General features: G+C 50.0%; 1 protein-coding gene across 1 annotated transcript; it reads right to left on the bottom strand.

Annotated features, from left to right (window-relative positions):
• Window positions 1-1,813: 1,813 nt before the first annotated feature.
• Window positions 1,814-17,850, bottom strand: LOC133095706 (GMP synthase [glutamine-hydrolyzing]-like). Its single transcript, XM_061197442.1, is given in 4 exon segments — window positions 1,814-1,978; window positions 1,981-3,374; window positions 5,513-5,541; window positions 17,774-17,850. Coding segments are annotated over 4 exon segments (1,665 nt in total).
• Window positions 17,851-18,975: the final 1,125 nt, after the last annotated feature.

The raw sequence follows: 18,975 nt of genomic DNA on the forward strand, positions 1-18,975 counted from the left end.
AACTGTCTTGGTGCTGAGAATCACCTGGGAAGTTGTGAAAAACACCGATCCCTCCCCTGGAGATTCTGGTCCAGGGAGCTGGCCTAGAGCAGTGATTCTCAAAGTGTGGTCCCAGGAACACCAGCACCCGGCACACCTGGGGATTTGTTATACTTGCACAGTCAGGTCCCACACTAGCGCTACTGAATCGGAATCTCCAGGGCCAGGGCCCAGGCCCCCCATTTGTTTGAACAAGCTCTCCAGGTGAGTCTGCTAATGTGACAACCATAGCCTGGAACTTGAATTGCTTAATGATTACAGCAGGTGATTGGTAGCATTGGACGAGGTTGGGAAGCCTTGCAATCACCGAGGACACAACCAGCTCCTGTTGCCCAAGGTTGCCCGAAGGCCTGGATTCTCCCCAACTTGCCTCTGGTCCTCTCCAGAAAAAAAGGTGTCCAGGAAACAGTCAGTATTTCCCCTTTACAAGCAGGTAATTTTCGGAAGAGGTGGGGAGCAGATAATTAAAACCCCACCTCAACCTGCACACGCATCCACTCCTCCACACCCGGCCTCCGGTGCTCCCCTAGAAGAAGTGGAGTTCCAGAGGACCCTCTCTCCTTTCCCTGCCTCATAGGGTACCTGAAACCCCACCGTCAGTGTAGCAGTCTTTTCATCCTCTCACCTACACACACACACACACACACACACACACACACACACACACACACACACACACATGCTTTATTCAATTAGATTTATTTATTGAGCATGGTCTTGTGCCAGGTAGCGTGCTAGAAGATGAGGATGCTTGCAATTACATCTGACCTGAAAGAATGTCTTAAACCTTAGCAGACAAAGCTTCACCCTAGAGCTTCATTAGAGCTTCCCAACGGTGGAGGAGATCTTGTAGGTGGAGGGATGGGACTTTGGGAGCGTGCAGGGCGAGGGTGAGGGAGGGCATTGGGAAAAGAACTTGTCTGACTTCAACTTAGAAACCTGTTTATTGAGCAGTTAATGTGTCGCAGGAACTTCACTGGGGGCTCAAGAGAGGTAATACATAGTGTGACTGCGAATCCTGGGCCTTCAGGGGTGCATCACCCAGGGGAGCTCTCCTGCTTTTCTGAGAGGCATTGCAGTATTGAGGGCAGAACCCGGGTTTGTGGTCACAAGAATGGAATACTGGTCTGGCAGGTTGTCTGGCTAGCTGTGATCTTGGGGAAGTCAATTTATCCCAAAGCCTCATACCTTCTGTGGTAGGGGAAGGAGTTCTCTGTAAAATGGGAGTCGTCATAACCACCCTGCTGCTAAGAGCAGATGAGAGAATTGTGGCTGCACCTTGTAGACTCTGGACAGCTGTAGATACTTATTCTATGGATCTATGTTTCGTACCTGCTATCAGACATAATTTAACTGGGGGTCAGTTAACACAGTGGACAGAAATCCCTGTCCTTGTGGGGATTTCAGTGGGGGAAGATGGATGATGAATGAACAAATAGAGTGTCCATGGTGTCAAGGGCTCTGGAGGAAAATACAGCAGAGCTGGGGGTTAGGAAGGGCTGAGGGAAAGGGTGCTGCTATTTATATAGAATGACCAGAGAATGTGTTTTAATAAGTGACAAAGTGGTGCTTGAGCTGGAGCTAAAGGAAGTGGGGAAGGAATCACAGGGTTATCTGGGGAAAGAGCATACCATGTGGGTGGGGACTGTAGGTGCAAAGGTCCTGAGGTAGGTATGTGCTACAAAGAGTATCAGGGTTACTAATGAGGGGAGAACCAACTGCTGAAGTTTCAGGCATCTTTTTTTTTTTTTTTTTAAGTAGAACAAGAAGTTTATTACTCCCACTCAGTAGTTCCTGGGGGCTTTGATGTTAAGTCATACATATTTCGAGAAATACCAGGAATCTTCTTAATCTCAGTGACCACCTTTAACACTACCTCTACAGGGATCTCATTGCCAGGGGTTGCAGGTATACCAGTCATGAAATCACTAGTAATAAATCAAAAGTAATAACCATGGATCTCTGGCATGAAGGCTGCTTCTGAAGTGGGTCCCGATCAAAATGTAATGGTGTCAAAATCACCGGCATCTGGCTGATTTTCCCAGCATACCCAGACTCCCTGAGAATGTTATGGGCCTCAAAATCAGCTTGGCGTAAAGTACTGAGCACCCCTGTTGTCAAGAAAGTGGGGGTAACATCTGTAGGACGTTCTTTAACTGGTGGGCCAAATATATAGACAACTCTGTTAATGTTGTGACACATGCGAGGTGTAAGTCTAGCCAGGAAAATAGAAGATCCCCAGTCAGGCTCATCCTTACTGGAGATTCCACACACATAACTATAAGAACGACAGTCACCCTGCACACCCACAGTTTTAATTGGTAGCAGGAAGGCATTCGGTGAATGCAGACTTGTAATTTGCATCAGCTTCTCCTGATCCTCTTCTGTTGTGCAGGCTTTGACTCTCTGTAATAGTGTATGTGGCTTTTTAACACTTGCAGAAAAATCAGCTACTATTTTCAAAATATTGTTGGTTTCAGGAAAATCCTTACAAATATAAGGTTCCTCAGCACATATTACTCTGATTGCCAGGCTTGGACCTGGGAATGGATGCCTGGAAACGAACTCTTCTGGAAGTCCAAGTTCTCTGCCTAACATCCCTACTTCATCTTGATGAAAATCTTTCAAAGGTTCTATGACTTTTCCCTCCTCTCTCAACTTTCTGATAAGCTCTGTGTCGTTATGATGGGGTTTGATGAGTTCAGCTTTGCCACTTGCAACAAGGGATGCACTTTCAATTAGATCAGGCCATAAAGTACCTTGGGCAAGGAAAACCTCCTCTGGTTTCAGGTTCATTTCTCCAATTACTTCATTGGCAATCTTAATAAAGGTATCCCCAATGATTTTTCTTTTCTCCTCAGGACTCGTAGTCATATTTAAGGTTTTGCTAATTCTCTTTCGTGGAGTTCTGTCTTCATCTGATATTGGTAGAGTTGTTGTTCCATTGTAGAAAGAATGAGCAGCATTTATCACTTTGACTTGAATTCCAAGCTTTCTGAGGGCCTCTTCAACAGACTGACATTCTCGTTTTCTCATAAAGCCATTATCAGTGTGCACAGCAATGACTTGATCTTGGTTCAAAGCACGATTCAACAAAGCTGTACAAACTGTTGAGTCTACTCCACCACTGAGCAAAACCAAAACTTTTGATGTGCCGACTCTCTCTTTGATCTCTTGAATGCACTCAAGTTCTCTGTTCTGCACAGTGAAGGTCCCACTGCACCCAGCTATGTCGAAGAGGAAATTCTTCAGTATTACTTTCCCATTTTCTGTAAGGCCAACTTCAGGGTGGAACTGGACTCCATATAACTTTTTAGATTCATTTGCTCTACCTGCTAGTGTTGGAGGGTCTCCTGCAGAGGCAGGGGGTGGCTGTGGCTCACCGTGGGGACAAGGACACTGGCAGCAGAAGTTCTGGGAAATACTCCTTGGCTTGAGCCCTCCCAGAGTCTGCCATTAGCCCCACCAAAGAGCCTGGGTAGGCTCCAGTGCTGGGTCGCCTCAGGCCAACCAACCAACCGTTTCAGGCATCCTGACAACTACTTTTTAAACACAACCATGATTTAAAATTATATTAAATTATAATATCAAAAAGAAATGTAATATATGTTTGAAACCTATTACTTTGTAATTATTTAGCTACATTCTAATTCTGTGTATTTTACTCTGATCCATGCGCTTCAGGTTATTTACATCTATCGTAGGCATATAGTGAAATTGCCATGTAATAGAGGGAACTGCCTATCCATTCTCAACTCTGCATTCAGTGACATCGTGTCAGGAGCTTGAAACCCACCATGCTGGGAGTATTTACACCTTGGAAGTTGGCAGACACTGTAAATCACAGCTGCTCCTCCCCTCCTCGGAAGAGTAGACTGTGGACATTTTCTAGCCTACCAATGCTACAGCTCCCTGCAGAGCAGATCTGAGGCAGGAGCTCCCTTTCAAGTCTGCTCTCAGATGGTCCCCGAGTCTGGAGGAGGAGATGGAGGCTGGTGCTGAGGAAAATCTCAGGGTGTGGTAGAGGCAGTCAGGGTGTGCTGGGCAGGACCTCCAGCCCCACCCCGTCCCTGGGCCCCCGTATTACTCCTGGAGCTGCCCCGACTGCATTATTGTCTCTCAATCCCCACTTCCCTAGCGGACTGCAGCCAATTCCTTATTCCCACGCTGCAGTTCAGGAGGCATTCCAAGCTCCTTTGAGTGCCCCCCAGCCTTGAGCACGCAGTCCCCAGGGATAATGATAATGACAGCAATTTACAGTCATTGCTTTTAAAATTCTCTCAACAACCCTAATCAGGTAGACATGGTTATCTTCCTCATCTCATGGAAGGGGCATCTAAAGCACGGAGAGATTCAGTAACTTGCACAAAGTTGCACAGCTGTTACCAAGTCCAAACTTGTACTGCTCGCTGCATGACAGGCCAATAAACTGAGAAACGAGTTGTTGGGACAAGGAATAGTGATTTTATTCAGAAAGCCAGCAAATGGAGAAGATGATAGACTACCATCGCAGAGAACCATCTTACCCTCGTTAGAATTCAGGCTTCTCTTATAGTAAAAGGGGAGGGGCTGTGATTGATTGCTGCAGACCTCTTGGTGTCAGAATCCTTTGTTCTTGCAGCTGTCCCTGTAGGTCCAGTCAGGATGGTCCTATAAACCTCTAACAAAACAAATGTTATTGTCTGTTCTGCAACTTTTTATCTCTATATGAATGGAAAAGTGTTATACCTTTAAAGGTCAGAGCCTTGAGAATGGGCTATCCTGTATATTTCAAGCTACAGGCAACATTCTTATCTTGTAGCAAAAGCAATGGAATACAAAGGTGAAAGTAAAAGAAACAGATCCAATATGGAGTCAGATTTGTTCTTCCCTATTACACAACTAGTAAGTAGCAGTCTTAAGTCGAGCCCAGGCCACTGGCTCCAGAGTCTACACTGTTTACCATGAAGCAACTCTGTGACATGAGAGGTAAGGGCCCTAAGCTCGGGGAGCTTATGCTGGGGTAGGGAGATCAGGAATGTCTGGGCCTGGAGAGAGACAGATGGCATTTTGCCAGGAAAAGATGGAGATCAGAAGAGGGCATCCCAGGTGGAGGGAACAGACAGTGTAAAGGTCCAGAGTGTGGGGGAGAAAGGGCTGTTCAGGGAAGAGAAAATGGCCCAACCTGCCTGTCATCTTCCACAGCCTCACCCACCCTGGAGAAGCCTGCCTGTGGGGCTTCAAAATGACAACCGTCCAAAAATAACTTATCTTCAGCTGTCTCTCTGTCTTTGCTCAGTGATTCACACGTTCCTCAAGGTGGTAGTAAAGTAGATTAGTTCCATGAACACAGAGACTGGGGAGATTGTGTGTGCGTGCGTGCGTGCGTGTGTGCGTGTGCATGCTGGGGTGGGAGGTGGCAGGGAGGAGACCTGGTAGAGTGAATGTGGCATCTGGCTTGGGATTAAGCATTTTCCTCAAGTCTGTTCATTACCTGCCTTGAGCAAAGCCAAGTGGTAGAGGCTGGTGGGGGCAGGGTAGGAGGGGCGACCGCTGTGCCTGGTTGTTCTGGATGCTCTCTCTAAGTAGCTCAGAATCTGCTGTCCTGGTCACTCTCAGGAGGTTAATGAGACAATGAACATCTCTGGGTCAACTGTTATGTTATCCAGCATCCTTTGTAAGAACCATCTATGCAATAAATCCCTCCTGGAAGGACAGACTTCTCTTTCTGAACTCTGAGCAGAGACCACCCTCTTTGCAGGAGAACTGTCATCTCTCCAGATGAGTCTCTTGGCCTCTTACTTACTTACTTACTTACTTATTTATTTATTTATGGCTGTGTTGGGTCTTCGTTTCTGTGCGAGGGCTTTCTCCAGTTGCGGCGAGTGGGGGCCACTCTTCATCGCGGTACGTGGGCCTCTCACTGTCGTGGTCTCTCCCGTTGCGGAGCACAGGCTCCAGACGCGCAGGCTCAGTAGTTGTGGCTCACGGGCTTAGTTGCCCCGTGGCATGTGGGATCTTCCCAGACCAGGGCTTGAACCCGTGTCCCCTGCATTGGCAGGCAGATTCTTAACCACTGCGCCACCAGGGAAGCCCCTCTTGGCCTCTTTTTATCTGCTCCTGTGAACTATATAACCTAACCATCCACATCTAAGGGATCGCATCCTGTAAATTTAATGCTGCTCTGTGTAATGGGTTCCAGAAAACAGAAAAGCCCCAGTGGAAATTTCCATTGAGGTTCAGCGTAACCACTCTTCCTGGAAAAATACTCTTGGACAAGATAATAGAAATCCTTTTGTTTGCCTGGAATCTTAAAGAGAAGAGTGCTGGTGGGAGGAGCCCAGGGACTCTTGTTTCTCCAGAAGTTTCCAGAGGTTTGGAAGACCTTGCGGTCACTGACTATTCTGGCAAGAAGCACAGCATCTGCAGAACTGAGGATTCATGGTTGAGAGATGAATGAACTCAAGCCCCTGCCCTCTTGAGAACAGCAGAGGAGTTAGGAAGAAGCACCACTGCATTCAGGGCGGAGTGGTGGTGAACACATGGGGTGCATGCGTCCAGAGGCTGAGTGTGGAGGGGCTCCCTGCCTGAGGGTCAGAGGTGAGCCTTCTGCAAGGTAGTTATTGGGGTTGCTGGTTCTGGATCTAAGAGGTCAGCAAATCTTCCCCAAATGAGAACTCTTAACTACAATGTATTTTCCCTTTTGTCTGGGCTACCAGGACATTCAGAGGTAAAATTACTGTTCAGCTGGTGACTAGACATTTCAGGCACGTGACATATCTATTAGTGGAAGTTTTTGGTCCTTGTTAAAATTGTGCTGGGGGGAAAAAAGAATGGAGGCAACATATAACACTAAAATAGAAGTGCTTTTCAGAATTAATCTTTAGCCTCAAAGAGTAACTCTTAGTGAGGCCCTGCAGAAGAGAGGGTGGAGAGCCACACAGTTAGTCAAGGGAGTCTTTGCACCCCTCTGCTTCCCTCAGGCTGATCCTCACATGGCACCTCTAATAAGCCCGCACTCCAAACAGTTCTAGCTCCTCCACGTTCTCCAGGCTCTCTCCTATCCAAGCCCATTCATCTGTCCATCCATCAGTCCATCGATCTATCCACCCCCCACCCCCTTCCACTCTCAGCAAACACTGAGCACTCTTCCTCTGTCCCAGGACAGGGCTCTGCATTGACTAAGAACTGGTATCTGCCTTTCAGTAGCCTTTGCATCCAGTAGGGGAGAAGATTTACCAATGGGTAAGTTCAAGAGATGTTAGGACAGTGGAGTAGTAGTCAATTTCGGGTTCAGAGAAGAGGGAGCATGGACTTTGGGACCAGGCTGTCTGGGTTTTGAATCCTGGCTTCATCCCTTATTAGCCGTGTGACCATGGGCAAACTACTTAACTTCTCTGTGTCTCAGTTTTCTCAGCTGTCGAACGGTATTCCATCGGACCTGCCTCAGAAGGTTGTCCTGGTTATCTACTGCTGCCTAACAAAGTACTCCTGCCATTTTATTATACCTCATGATGTTGTGGGCAGTTACTCAGGCAGGGCTTGGCTGCTTGGTGCTTTTGCTCCACGTGGCATCAGCTGAGGTCACTCAGTGGTACTTCAGCTGGAGGGTCCCAGATGGCTTCACTCACGTGTCTGGCACCTCGGCCAGGATGGCTGAAAGGCTGGGTCCAGCTGGGACTGTCCACTAAAGCACGTGGATGTGGTCCCTCCAGCATGGCAGCCTTGGACTAGTCAGCCTTCTTCCATGGAGACCCAGGGCTGCCAAAGAGAGTGCACCAAGAGTTGGAGGTGGAAGCTGCTAGTGTCTTCAGGTCTGGTCTAGAAACTGGCACAGTATCACTTCCACCACATTGTACTCGTCAAGTGGACCCAGGGCCTGCCCAGGTTCAAAGTGAGAAGACTTAGACTCAAACTCTCCAGTGGGAGGAGTGGGAAGGATTTGTGGCCATTCTTGAAGCATCACAGTTACGCAAAGATGAAATGAGTTAATATGCGGAAAGCAGCTAGAGCAGTGACTGACAGCAAAAGGGACATACAAGTGTTTGTCGTTGTTGCTTTAATTACCACCCTTGGGCTGAGTCTTAATAGACGAGTCTGTGTTCTCTTGACAGACAGGGAGCCATGGGGAGCTGGGGAATGGTGGGTTTCAGATGGATGGTGTTATTAGCACGTAGTCGTGTTTTGTGGGCAATTTTGTGAGTCCTGGTCTTTGCTAATTCAAAGTAGATGATCAGACCTACTGATATATGCAAAACATGTAAGTGACTACTAACTAACAGGTCTCACATCCCTCCCAGGGACAACCAGGGACCCAGCCTGGTGGGAGACCCAGAGGGCAGGATGGCTTGGAGGCCAGCCCCCTCACCCAGGACACGTGCGCTCAGCTCCGAGGTGCTCACAGACCCAGAAACACACAGATGAGCAGACACGGCTCTGGGCCGCCTGCCTGGGCTCCCCCTCCCAGAGCCCACCGCCTAATTGGAAAGGGCCATTTCAGCATCTTAGCAGACAATGGAGTTTTTCCTTCCTTGATGTCGTGATTTGACTGGGGGTTAGCAAAGCATCAGTGAATCCTAAATGTCTATTTTAAAAAATCAGGCCTTCATTTCGGCTTGGCACAGGGCTCTGCTCTCCCTTTGTGGGAGGAAGATAAAACGCTTTCATGCACGTCCTTCTGCCTTGAACGCGGGCTGGTTAAACATCTCTGGTAATGGCTGAGCTGTGCCAAAGATTTTCTCTCTTCCCAGTAGCAGTTCCTGCCTTTAAACGGCTTCCGTGGGGAAGAGCCATAACACACATGCAGAACAGAGGCTGAGAAAGGCTTCTAGGAGGAGGGCTTGTTTCCGAGGGGCAGGTGCAGCCATGGCATGAGCCAAGCTCAGTGCCTCACATCAATTACCTTATGTAATCCTTACTAGGCTGGGGTGAGGGGTGGGGGGAGAAATGAGGGTTATTTTTACCCCCCCTTTGTAGTCGAGACATCTGGAGCCCAGAAGGGCTGAGTGAACCACCCAAGGTCACACCCCTGGCAGGGGGCAGAGTGGGGGGCAGAGCAATTCCTACCCAAGTGTGTCTGACTCTGTGTTTTACTCTGCCAGGAAACATGGGGGTCCTCCCCACCTCCTCATCATTCCCTTTACCCCATTACTAACCCTTGTACAGATGCGGACCCACTCTGGCGGGGGCCCCCCACTCTGAGCGGACCAGTGATGGGTGCCACAGCTTGGTGATGTGATTTACCTAGGAAGACCCCAAAGCATGGCATGTACTGAGTCTGAATGAGAGCACAGAACCAGGGTGGGCGCACAGGGTGTGCTGAAGAGGAGGGAAGGGGGTGTTTTGAGAGTCCTAGAGGAGGGGAGGGAGGACGGCAGAGGACACCTCATGGTGCCGTTCTGAGAGCCAAGAGCTGTGGATCCACAGCCCAGCCGTTTCGCTGAGGCACCACTGCATGGCCTTGGAAAAGCCTTGTCTCCACCAGCAGCCTCAGGCGCTTCATTTTAAAGTTGAGTGACTGTGCTTTAGGCTTTCTGATGTCCCTTTCAGTCCTGAGACTCTGGGAGTTTATCAGTGCTGCTAAACACAGCTGTACAGGTTGTGCACTGCACAACTCCAGGTGGGTGCCACTGGCAGACTGCAATGTGAGCTGTGCCCTGCATCCCATTCCATGGTCCTGGAGTCTATAAATGGGGATACAGATAGGACATGAGATCAGAGAAGAGGGGAGAAGTTCCAAGCAGAGGGTGGCCTGTGACCACATTTTTCTCCAATCAAGAGGCAGATAAGTATTTATACTGCAAAAAGGGGTGGTCACATAGGTGTGTCTGGACCTGTGGTGAGAGATCTCTGGGGTTTGTCACTAATCACACTCACCAGCCACATCTGAGCATGACCACTTTGATTGGCTCTGATTTAAAAGGACAGTGTTGGTCCTAGGGAGAGACCCCTTTGACGGGTCTAAGATGTGGGGCCTCCAGTTTTCAGAGGCAGCTTCCTATGGGAATCTTCCCTGACAGTCCTGTAAGCGTGTGGCTCCTCAGCCACACTGCCTGCAAGGATTATGTATTTGGTTAGTACTTGCTGATAACTATTGCCGCAAGAAAAACAACTGTGTCTCCCCTCAGACCGGGGCTCCCTGAGGACGGGGCTGTGTCTCCCCTCATACTGGGGCTCCCTGAGGACGGGGCTGTGTCTCCCCTCAGACCGAAGTTTCCCTGCCATCGGAAAGTGTGTCTCCGTCCTTCATTCGTTCATTTGATATACACCGAGGACCTATTTAGTGCCAGACACTGTTCTAGGCTCTCAGAACATTATACTGATAAACAGCAAACAATTCTTGCCATTGCTAAGTGCTACGAAGCAGGGTTGTGTGACTGGTTCACCTGGGGTGTTTTGGGAAGGCCTTTCTGAGCTGCGAGATCCAGCAATAAGGAGGAGACAGGCGTGGGAAAGTCTGGGTGAAAAGCATTCCAGGCAGAACCAACCACAGGGCAAAGGCCCTGAGGTGGGAGGAAAAGAAAGGTCAGGGTGTCTGGACATAGCGGCACAAGATGGGTCAGAGGTTGGGGGGCGGGCACATGGAGGTGAGGCAGGGCCTCATAGACGCTGAGGAGCGGGAGCTCGCAGGCAAGGGGCGGACTGCCATCCCGTGGGGTCTCCCGGAGCTTTCGGTGGCTTCTCTGTGGTGTGGGCTCTGTCCCCTGCCCACCTTCCTCTGCTGCCCCAGGATATCATGGAGGAAGTGTCCTGCCAGCGCGATGCCCTTCCTGCAGCCGCCCCCGACTGCCCGCCTCTCCAGCCACACTCTGGACTCCCTGCACCCAGCCTTGCTATTGCAGACCTGGTCCCCTTAGCTCAGCCCCTCGAGTCCTGTTCCTTAGACCCATCTTAAGCAAGAAGGAGAAAATCTCCTTGACCTGAATTTTGGATTTACAGACAGGGTGCCAGAGAAGCGTGTAGCTGGGCAGATTCAGGAAGGCCCTCACCTCCAGTCCGTCTTCTGGAACTGACGGTAATCAGCCCCAGGCCCTGTCCTGACTTTCTCCAGCCCCACAGTACAGACATCCTATAACAGACGCCAGTAAGTGCCTGGCCTTGTCATGTCCGCTGCAAATGGGCTGTTAAGAGGCCAGGCTGGGAAGTCACACTGAGCCATTGTTGAAGTCTGTCGAGTTATTTCACCTCTCAGGTCCTCAGTTTCCCCAGATATAAAATGGGAATAATGGCATGTACTATGTAGGATTGAAATTGGATCACAGATACTTGGGAGGGGGCTCCGTACATTGATCACGTGGGTAATGCTTATTGTCCTGCGTGCCAGGCACCATTCTTCATTTTTATAAGCAGTATCTCATTTAAGCTTCATAGCCCAATGAGGCAGGCACGTTATAATCCCCATTTCTGAAATGCGGACACTGAGGTACAGGGAGGCCACCCAGCTGTTCAGGAAAGCTACCGGAGAGGGGTCCACAGCCAGGGGTGGCACTGTCTGCCTAGGGGATGTGTTGAGATACGAGTGTGTGGTTTTGGGTTGTCACAGTGGCTGGGGCCATCTTGCAGGGTTGGGGGGCAGTGGGGATTCCTAGTGAACGTACCCCCTGGGGCAATGTGTGGACTGGTCCTTGACCACCCCAAGTGCCAACAGACCCCTGTTTTGAGAAACAATTAATTCCAGAACGACCCCTCATTAACAGAGGGAGGATTGAGTCCCAGGTAAGGTGACTAGTCCAGGCTCACCTGATGCATCAGGGCAGAGCTAGGACCACAGCCACATCCTCACCTCGACCATCACTTCACGGCGCAGAGCCCACGCCAGAATTTGAACCACCTTCAGGGTCAGGCCAGCTGGCAGCCCTGGACTGGTGTGTCCCTCAAAAGCCACCGGGTGTGGCCTGTGATCCCCTTTCCCAGCCTGAGGAAGGACCCCCTCACCCAGCCCTGGCTTGAAAGATGAACTTCGTTATCTTTGATCGGTTTCTCAGGTTCCCATCACCCACAGCCACCTCCCACAGCCACCTCCCACAAAGAGATGATGTCGATAATGGTAATGACATTTCTGCCCTCCGCACCCTGTCATTAATTGCTATTAAGCCAGCACACTTGGTCAAATAACGCAGGCCTAATCAGCTGCGCATCTTTCTCCTTTTGATTGAGACAGTCCATGTTTTAGGCATTTTCGGGGCAGTTAGCTCAGCAGGACCTGTCAAAGACTTCTGCAGGGCAGTTTGCATGACATTTGGGAGAGGAAGCTGAGCCAAGGGGTGGGGGCACTGGGCCTTTGGAGTTGGGGGCAGAGGGGCAAAGATTAGGATCCCTGGATCCTGGGCAATGTGTTGGAATAGTTCTAGTTAACCCTGAACTCACCCTGGGTGTCAGACGTACCGTGGGGTTTACTCTGGCTCCCTACGCAGGTCAGCCCTTGTTCCCGCCTCTCATTTTGGGTGTGTGTGTTTGTGTGGGCAGATGGACTGGCTCTCCTCTCTTCTTGCCCCAGGGGGTTGGTTTGTTTCCCACTTGGTGGGAATACCACCACTGTAACCCTGGCCTCTGTCTATCCAGCTCTCAGGCCACAGGTGGATCCTGGAGCATCCACTGCCTATGAAATCTGGGTTGGGGAACATCTGCTGAATCCTCTGTCCCCAAACCTCTTCCTGAGATTTCCTTGCCATTCATGTGCTTGAAATTTTACCATTAGAGATTCATTTCTTTGTGACCTGGCCTGGGGTGGTGGGTGGGTGATCCCTCTTTTTTTTTGTTCCCTAATTGAATCAGGATTATTTTCATTGTAACTGATAGATAGAACACTTAGCTTGGTCTTAGGTGATATAATTGAATGAATTATTGAAAAGTTCAGATTATTGAAAAGTCTCTGGCTTCAGGCATGGTTTGATCCAGGGCTTCTCCTTGTCAGCAGGACTCTGGCCCCATTTTGCTGTGATTCCCTGGGCTCCACTCTACTCCTGGGTCAGTTTTCTCTTCTGACCACCCTCCCCGCAATCCCACCACATTGGTGGCTACAGAACCATCTGGAGATAAACAGCTTCTCTCTGAGAGGTTCTTATAAAAGAAGAAGGAGCTTTGGAGAAGTCCCCCCTCCAAACATCTCATAACTCATTGGCCCAAACTGGGTTATGTATTCCCTCTACTTCCCTCCCCCAGCAATCACTGTGGTCCAGGTGATGGAATCAGTTATACCTGGGCAGTATCATCATATTTATTACATAGCAAACTATGGTCCTTGGGCAGAGAGAGCCTTCAGACCATAATGCAGACCTGTAATCTGGGGGAGGGAAGGGGCAGGAACGCCTCAGACCACCATTCACCAGGTCATGCACAATGGCAGCATCTCAGGCCACCCAATGGAGAGCTCCCCAGCAGACTGCCCAATAGACGAGTCCAGCTCTGAGCAGAAATGTCCAGGCCCCAGCACCTGCCATGCTGGGTCATTGGCTGGCCCTGACTGGGAGGAACTGGCCTGAGCTCCAGAACTGAGGTGGCCCCTGAAGGTGCTATAACCAGAGGCTCTCAGCTAACTGCCCTCCTGTCACTGAACAGGAAATTCCTCCTTGAAGAGGGATCTGAGAGGCATGCCTCCACAGCCACCTCACAGCTAGGAAATAAACCAGGACTCAGACTACAGGGGTCTGGGGCCAGACGCCTGTGTACTTAACCCCTTGGTAGACAGTGGGGGGGGGGTATAAGGAGCACAGCGCTAGTCTTGGGTATCCTGGCTGTGCCACCACCAGCTACGTGTCCTTGGGCAAGCCACTACATTCTTTCATTCATTCCAGCACTTAGCATTTGCTGAGTGTCAAGCCATGTGCTAAGCCCAGGAATAAATGCAAGGAATCACAGGTTCTGCTCCAGCAGATCACTGGTCCGGGAATAGGGTGTTGGACCTGTGCAAGCTGGGACACAGGCACTGTGGCCCATCTCACTTCGTGCAGAGGTGGCCTGTTCTCTCTCCAAGCTACCTCTCTGCCATGAGGCTCAGTGGCTTATTGACTTTGGGGCAGGGTTTATGCCTGGGGGTCTGGATACAAGGGCTTTGGCACTCCAGACCCCAGGGCAAGTCCTCCATCTTTGCCTTCATCCAGACACAGCGTGTTCAGGCAGAGAGCCAGGCCAGCTGGGCAGGAACCATCGGTTAAACAATAGACATTCATCAGCTGATGGATGAGTCCGAGAGAAATCAGCAAACTCATTTAAAAAACCAAGCACCCGTAATTTCCCAAGTCCTTTTCCTTACCCAGCTAGCCAAGATGCATGACCTTGACGAGGTCCCTTATCTTGCTGCAAATTATTGCCAGGAAAGTCTATGGCCAATTAAACAAGCAAATGTTCCCCTTGCACCTTTTACTTTCTCTCTCTTAAATAAGCTCTGGCCTGACCTATGGGAGAAGATGCTGGACTCACCAGTTCCCTTCATCAGACTAAACATTCCCCCGAGGGCACAGACACCAGGGCTTGGTTATTAAATCAGCAAAACCCAAAAGCTCCCAAGATAAACTGATGATGTGATAATAGCAGTCACCCTGGAGAATCCCACCTGTGCATATCAGCAGTGGAAATGTCATCATCAGCAAGCATCCTGGCTAAAACAGCCCAACAGGTAATTTGCTGATTTGGTAATTTGCTCAGATGCTAAAACACGAATGTAAACAGGCTCCAGTGGCCAATGGAAAAACACTGACAGTGCAAAATGCTTTTCCTCACCTTCACCAGGGAAAGTCCCAGAAACGCTGAGCATCCCTGGCCTTCCTCTCCTACTCCAGCCACTTTGGGCCAGTGTGAAGGAATATACAGACTGGCGGGTTGCGGTGATCTCGGAGAGGCAGCAAGTGAGTGGTGGTGTGAAACGAGATCTTAATTCCCTGCCCAGGAACTGAACCTATGTAACCTGGATGAAAACCGGGAATCCTAGCCACCACACCCCCTGGCTCTTGCCCCCAGTGAAAAATGCACTTCTCATGGAGGCAAAACTGTAAAAACAGGTACAAAGTTTATTTTTAGAGACATAGTGCAACAACACGTGGGAGAGTACACAGAGAAACCGTTTGTTTAGTTAAGACGGAAGCAAGGCAGAGATGCCCACCCGGAGAGAAAGGGTGTGGGCGTCCTCCCTAATGAGGAGGAGTGCAGTCAAGAGGCCGTTAAGTCACTTATATAGGGCAGTTCTTCCAGGTCTTTGTGTACCTTGGGCCAATTATCTGGTTTCCTTTTCCACACCTGACCTGCCCTAGGACCCTCCCCCACATACGTGTGCAACTTTTTTCCAAGATGGATTTCAGCCCAGAGGCGTATGGGACGGCCTTGGCATCACATGTTATGGGGTGGTGCCCCCTCCTTTTTGACCCCCAAGGAGCCTTTCTGTGCATGTGCAGAATGTCTCCCTAGCCCCAAGGATGGGAAATGTATGACCTCTTGATCTTTTAACAGGGTTTAGTCCTACTCTGTCCCTGCCATAAAAATGTCCAACATCTGGTTATTTACCCTATTTCTGTTGCTGGGTTTTATATCAAGGTACAGATCTCGAGATATAGACAGGAGTCAGGTCATAAATATGTAGTCCTGGAGCCAGTTTGTCTCTTGCTTCAGAAAATGTAAACAGGGGGCTGGTAATGAATGTCTGGCCTGAAGCCCAACTTCTTCTCACCCCAGGAAGTGTGAACAGGAAGCCAGTTGTAAATATCTAGCCTGGAGCCCATCTATCTCCTGCCTTAGCAGGGGGCATAATTTTTTTCCTAAAATGAGCCATAACCCACCACCTACCCTCTCCCCAGCTCTGCCTGTCGGGCAGATGTGCTACGGTGCCTACTGCCCACTCCTTACTGTGCCCACCCCTCAAGGGTAGTTGTCTGTTTCTCTATTCTCCTCTTTCAGTCTCTGCCTGTCTTATTCTCTGTCATCTGCTTTTTCTCTATCCCATCTTTTTCTCCCTCCTCCTTTTCCTGAGGTGGGTCTTCCGTGACTTTCCATTTTAACACCCTCACATCAGGAAGTTCTTTCTAAACCCAGACTGGGGGCCAGTCTGGGGGGTGTTTCCCTAACCCTAGGCCGGTCTTGGCGTGTCTGAGTCACATTTCCCCTCTTGCCCTCACAGGAGCTGTCCTTGCTGTGGTGATCCCAGTCTGGTCCTAGTGAAAGGTCAGGCTCCCCCAGCAGGCAGATGGAGAGCAGCCCAGAGCCACCGCCAGCCCTCAGGGCAGCTCTGGGTAAACTAGAAAAGAAGTGCCCCTTCTTCGAGGTAGAGGTAGCTCCCGTGTCAGGGTGCACATCCCAAGGGCTTCAGCCCCGTGCTACCACTTGGCCAAGCACCCTGTATGCAGCACGTGGAAGACAGGGCTGCCAGGACCTATTGCTCTGTGAGACGCAGCTCTGGGGATGGGGACAGAGGGATGGCTGTGGACTAAGTGGGTTCTTCCCAACTGCTGCAGAGGCAAAGTCCAGAGTGACCATCTGCAAAGGCTAGTGGCCATGGATTTCCCTGGGGAGCTTGCTTGACATGCAGATTGCTGGCCCTGCACCCAGGGAACCTGCTGCAGCGGGTTTGGCCTGGGCCCTGAACTGAGCTCCCCGGGTGATTCTGATGCAGCCCATACTCTGAGAGTCCCCGGTTCCCCAGAGCAGAGCCTTTGCAGATTTGTATCCCAAGAATGAACACATTTTACCTCTCACCCCCAAAATAAGGGTATTAATTTGTAAGTTTTATACATGTAATACTGAAAGCCACGACATTAAGTAATAGAAGGAAAACATTTTTTAAAGGTAAAAATAAATACAAATAGGAATTGTAATATCTCCTCCCTGCCCCCCTCAATTCTGCTTTCTAACCCTCTGTGCTCCCCACTTTGGAGGCCATGGCCACAGGGACTGGGGGAGGAGATTTAACCACTGAGAATGATGCCAAAAACTCAGCCTCTGTGCACAGGTGCTGAATTGAACCTCAGAGACGGAGTTTTGGGTGAAGTAGCAAAGAATAGCTTTATTGCTTTGCCAGGCAAAGGGGGACACAGCAGACTCGTGCCCTGAAAAACTGTGCATCCCAACCTGGGAGAATTTGGTGAGGAGTTTTATAGCAAGGGTTCAAGGGCGGAGTTGCTGATAGGGATCAGAGTGGGAGGGGGGTTGCTACAGTCCTTTAATCTGGTCTCAGGTGGTCTCCTGATGAGCTTTTCAAGGTTATCAAACTGTGATCTTCTCTGGAATGAATGCTGATGTCTTCCATTTGTTGGGGGTTTTAGATCTGTAAAGAGCTCCAAGATATGTTTATGTGTATCCCCTGAGGCAGCGCTAGGACCCTGCTGCAAGGCTGCCCTGTTGTTTCTTGGATGCTCCTCCCTTGTCTCTGCATCCCCTCCCTTCCCTGATTAGCAACTGTTTGAAAGGTTTCCAGGCCCAGGAGCCCCATAGGGTCATGCTCAGTTTCAAGGTCATGGGTCATCTCCCCCTTATGGGAGGAAAACCAGGAGGTTTTCTCAGGAGGAAACCCAGATGCTTATGATCAGGGTGAAACCTCACGCTCCCCTTCCCTCCACTGTGAATTCCTCATGATTCTGCTGCCTTTGGAGGGTGTGGGGAGCTGTGGCGAGCCATGGCGGGGCACCTCCTGACTCCCGAGGTGCTCCCTGACTGCACGTGCTGCAGGCCACGCTCCTTTCTCTCTCTAACGTTGGATCCCGGCCACTGTGCTGTGAATCAGGCCTGTGCTGATTTAGTGGCGAGTCCTGTTTTGGGTGACATGCTTCCTCACCTGTAAGATGAGAGGGGTGGGCTGAGTGATTGCTTGGTCTCCTTCCAGCCCCGACAAGCGAGGCTCCCATCGACCATGGCGGCGCCATTCATGAGTGGGAGAGTAAGTGGCGGCCTTGGAGAAGACCAGGAATGAGAAGGGAAAGCTGGTTAGTAAGGTGATGACCATATTCCAGCCAGTTCTTTGGGAGAGAAGGTCATGGGAGAGTCAAGGGTCCCCACAGCAAAGGCAGCAGGACTTGGTCTAGGTGCTGCAAGCAGGATCGGCAGTCACCTTATCCAAGTTCTAGTCCGGACTTTGCCTGGAGCAAGTTTCCTTGACCAATTACTTTTTTTTTTTTTTTTAATAATTGAAGTATAGTTGCTGTACAATATTATATGTTACAGGTGTACGGTATAGCGATTTACAATTTTTAAAGGTTATACTGCATTTATAGTTATTATAAAATATTGGCTATATTCCCCGTGTTGTACAATACGTCCTTGTAAACCAGTTACTTCTTTTTCCTAACCTCAGTTTTCAGAAAGGCAGGATTGGGCTAGATGATCACTATGGATGCTACCATGGGTGTAGTCTAAAATGGACTTTTCCAAAATGCGGGCCATGAAAATATTTTAATTATTTGGTGAGGCAGGGTAAGGCATGGCAGAATAGGAAGTTTCCTTGACACTTTTGTTTCAGGTGTGTGTGTGCGCACGCATGCCTACTGGGTCGCTGTGCCTGTCCAAGTCCCAAGAGGAAACAGAAGACACACTTCAATGAGAATAATTGGCGCCGGGCTTCACGGACTGTTTACAAAGGTGGAGAATAGGGAAACCATGGATGCAGGACCCGGGGCTGGCAGCAGTAGGGCTGTTACCACCCCTGAGGCAGAAGGAACGTAGGGAGGGAGTGCTTTCCAGAACCCAACAGGGGAGTCCTATAGAAAAGGCCACCTTGAGAGGAGCAACAGCCTTTTATGGAGGGACAGCCAGCCTGCTGCAACCCAGCAGGAAGGAAGCCAGGAGGGAAAAATACCCCTAGCTTCACTCTCCACCCTTCCATGTCCTGCTGGAGCTACCCACTCGCAGAGCCTCCCAGAGACCAGAGGGCAGGAAAGCCACGGGCGCAGTGCCCTACAGCTCCTGGGGCAGAGGGATCCCAAGGGGCGAAGGGACAATTTCCAGCCCAGGGAGATGTCACATCTATATCTTCCCATGGAT

Source organism: Eubalaena glacialis, chromosome 7 (genome assembly GCF_028564815.1).
Source record: "Eubalaena glacialis isolate mEubGla1 chromosome 7, mEubGla1.1.hap2.+ XY, whole genome shotgun sequence".
Taxonomy (NCBI): domain Eukaryota; kingdom Metazoa; phylum Chordata; class Mammalia; order Artiodactyla; family Balaenidae; genus Eubalaena; species Eubalaena glacialis.